This window comes from Galeopterus variegatus, unplaced genomic scaffold (genome assembly GCF_000696425.1).
Source record: "Galeopterus variegatus unplaced genomic scaffold, G_variegatus-3.0.2 Scaffold960, whole genome shotgun sequence".
Classification (NCBI taxonomy): Eukaryota; Metazoa; Chordata; class Mammalia; order Dermoptera; family Cynocephalidae; genus Galeopterus; species Galeopterus variegatus.
The window spans coordinates 225084-228094 of record NW_007727071.1 but is presented as its reverse complement, the minus strand read 5'-3'; the positions used below and the strand labels follow the sequence as shown (position 1 = coordinate 228094).

Genomic DNA, 3011 nt, shown 5'->3' with positions numbered 1-3011 from the left:
CGCTGCCGCGGCGTCCTGGCAGGGTGTCAGGGTGTCGAGGTGTGCCGCGGGCAGGCGGCGTGTCGCAGGGCGTGTCACGAGGTGAAGCGCGGGGGCCGAGCACAGGGGGGAGCGACGCAGGGCGCGCGGGGCTGTCGCTGCGCGCACCCCTCCCCCGCCGCAGTCGCGGCCCTTCCGGAGAAGATGGCGGAGCGGGCGGAGATGTTCTCTCTGTCCACCTTCCACGCGCTGTCGCCGCCCGGCTGCAGGTACGCATCTCGGCGCCCCGGGCCTCCCCGTAGCCCCCACGGTGACCCAGGCCCCAGACCCCTCTCTGGTCCTGAGGCCTCTGATTCCTGCTCCGCATCCGTCCCCATCCCTTGGTTCAGGGTGTCTCCATTTTTGTCCCCCGCCGCCCAGTCCCCATGACCCCCCTCCTCCACTTCCTGCTGGGATGCTGAGCACCCAGCCTGGACAGCTGACGTGTCAAGGGTGGAGGCCCTGGACTGGCCCTCTGAGGGGGCAGGATGCTGGGCACACCTCTGTGCCTAGCGGTGTCCTTTTGGCCTTGGGCGTCTCTTCAGTGGGGGCCCCAGCCTGGCCCCTGCGTCCCATGCAGGGAGAGGTTGAAATGAAGCCTGGAGCCCTGCGGGAAGGGACTGGGGTGTGGAGGGGGCTGGACCTCCGGGTATAGGCCTTCCTTGGGCAGGAGAGGGGGAGACAAATAGGCCAGCCTCCGCTGGCAGAGCAGGCCAGACCCCTCCCTCCCCTGCTGCTGCAGCTCCAGCTTCCCCTCCCCCTGCTCCGCTCAGGCTGACTCCCCTGAGGCTGAGGCTGTGACCCAGAGGGCCTGGAGCTGAGCCAGAAGGGAGGAGAGGCCGCTGGCTCTTCGAGGGAGGAGGGGTGGGAGGGGGTCTGGGGGAGGGGTGGCTCCCCTGGGGTGGCATGGCTCAGACGGGGGAGATCTGAGATCCACTGGAGAGCGGAGCTCGGGGTTCGAGATGATGGCAGGATGTGGATCTGGAAGTTGGAGAGTCTGGAGACCAAGGGGCCTAGGAGCTGGAGGTCTCCCTTGGCCCCTCATCAGCACCAGCTCCCAGGCAGGGAGTCCAGGGTTGGTGGCTCTCTGATCCCTGGCCTCCTCTCCAGGCCTCCCCAGGACATAAGCCTGGAAGAATTTGATGATGAAGACCTGTCCGAGATCACCGATGACTGTGGCCTGGGCCTCAGCTACGACTCAGACCACTGCGAGAAGGTGGGGAAAGGGTTGGATGCACAAAACCTGCCCAAGGGAGAGCCTTGGTTAGGCTCTGCTTGACATTTACTTGGGGTCTTAGGGTGGGTGTGAGCTCAGTCTTGAAACTCAGAGTCCTCTGATTGTCCCCCACATTTGATCCTTGGCCGTGGGGCCTTCTTTGTATCAAACCTCTCTTTTTCTAACACATTGTAGGTCCTCCACTGAGGGCCTTCCCCAGCAGTCCTCCCAGGACCACATCAGCAGGCTGGCCTGGGGAAGGGGAGGTGTGCTTTTGCTTTGGGTGTCCTCTGATCACTTCTCAGAAAGACCTAACCCCTTCTGCATGCCATCTCAACCTTGTCCCCGCCCCAGCCCTGTCCCCACCCCTGCAGTCTTTTCTCCCCCATCTCCTGCTCCTTTTCCTCCCTGTCTCTCCCTGTTTGTTTTCATTCATTCAAGAACATTGAGCAACTGTCTTGTGGCAAGTGCTGAGAGCTTCCAGGTGCTGGGAGCAGAACAGACAGCTGCCCTCAGGAGCTTTCAGCCTAGTAGGGGAGAAAGAGACAATGGCTGTCCCCCTAAGTGTCACAGATTGGAGTCTAGGAGGGACACAAAGTATGATGAGGGGGAAGGGAGCCCAATTCAGACAGGGAATCAGGGGGACGTCCCAAAGGAAATGTCAACTATGCCCTGAGGTTAGTAGGAGCCAGGCAGATGGGGTAGGAGGAGGGAGTGGAGGAGAGGCCCTGCTGGGAAGGGACTGACTGTGCCAAAGGCCTTGAAGTTGGCGCAGACTTGCTAAGTCTTCAGAATGCAGGCTGTCTTCTCATTTATGCATTCACTTGGTATTTGCTAATATCCACTGAGCCCTAGGTCCTGTTCTAGGGCAATACGGACATGACCCTGGCCTGGTGGGGTTTGCAGTCTGGTGGGAGAGAGAGACATACCAAAAGCCATGTACAGTGATTGTGAATTGTGTTAAAATGCTATGAAGGAACCAGTGACGATGTTGAAAGTGATGGGCTTGGGAGTGAAACGAGGCTAGAGGGTGGGTTGTGACCACTCTGAGAATCTCTATCATCCAGCCTTGGGGATTTGGGACCTTCCCAAGGACTGGAGTGATCCCCGTGTGTCTTAAGCAGATTGTTAGAAAAATTGCTGGGAGCGACTCTGGCTTGACTTGCTGCTCCCTGCTGTCCCCTTTCCTGGCACCCGGGAGCCCGGTCACTGTCGCACTCTGGCCCAGCCTTGCATCTTCCTCCTCCTTGCAGGACAGCCTCTCCCTGGGGCGTTCGGAGCAGCCGCACCCCATCTGCTCCTTCCAGGATGACTTCCAGGAGTTTGAGATGATCGATGACAATGAGGATGAGGATGAGGACGAGGAGGAGGAGGACGAGGATGAGGAGGAGGGAGGTGGGGAGGGCGAGGAGGAGGGAGGCCCTGGCTCAGAGGCCCCTGCCCCAGACACGGTCATCCCCTCGCCTTCCCTGGAGGAACCGCACAAGCACCGGCCCACCACGCTCCACCTGACTGCACTGGGAGCCCAGGTGAGTGCCCAGACCACGGCGTCCTCGAGCTGAGCCTGGGCCACAGCACCTGGGACTCTGCACCCCACGGCACCCGGTTTCTGCCCCCACGGGAGGTGGCCCCCCAGTGCTGCTCTCCTTTCGCCCCCTCACAGGACTCGCTGAACAACAACGGAGGCTTCGGCCCGGCGGCCCCAACCTCCTGGCAGGAGACAGTGCTGTGCTCAGTGTCGCAGGAGCCCCTCAGAGGTGAGGGCTTGGGGGGCTTG

General features: G+C 61.4%; 1 protein-coding gene across 1 annotated transcript in view; it reads left to right on the top strand.

Annotated features, from left to right (window-relative positions):
* The first annotated feature begins 169 nt into the window (after nt 1-169).
* MAPK8IP2 (mitogen-activated protein kinase 8 interacting protein 2) overlaps nt 170-3011 on the top strand; it is a 9584-nt gene continuing 6742 nt past the window's right edge. Inside the window, exons 1-3 of the mRNA XM_008573739.1 lie at nt 170-248; nt 1129-1234; nt 2488-2685. Of these exons, the coding sequence (XP_008571961.1) occupies nt 184-248; nt 1129-1234; nt 2488-2685 (369 nt within the window). The 5' untranslated portion in view covers nt 170-183. The remainder of the gene's footprint in view (nt 249-1128; nt 1235-2487; nt 2686-3011) is intronic.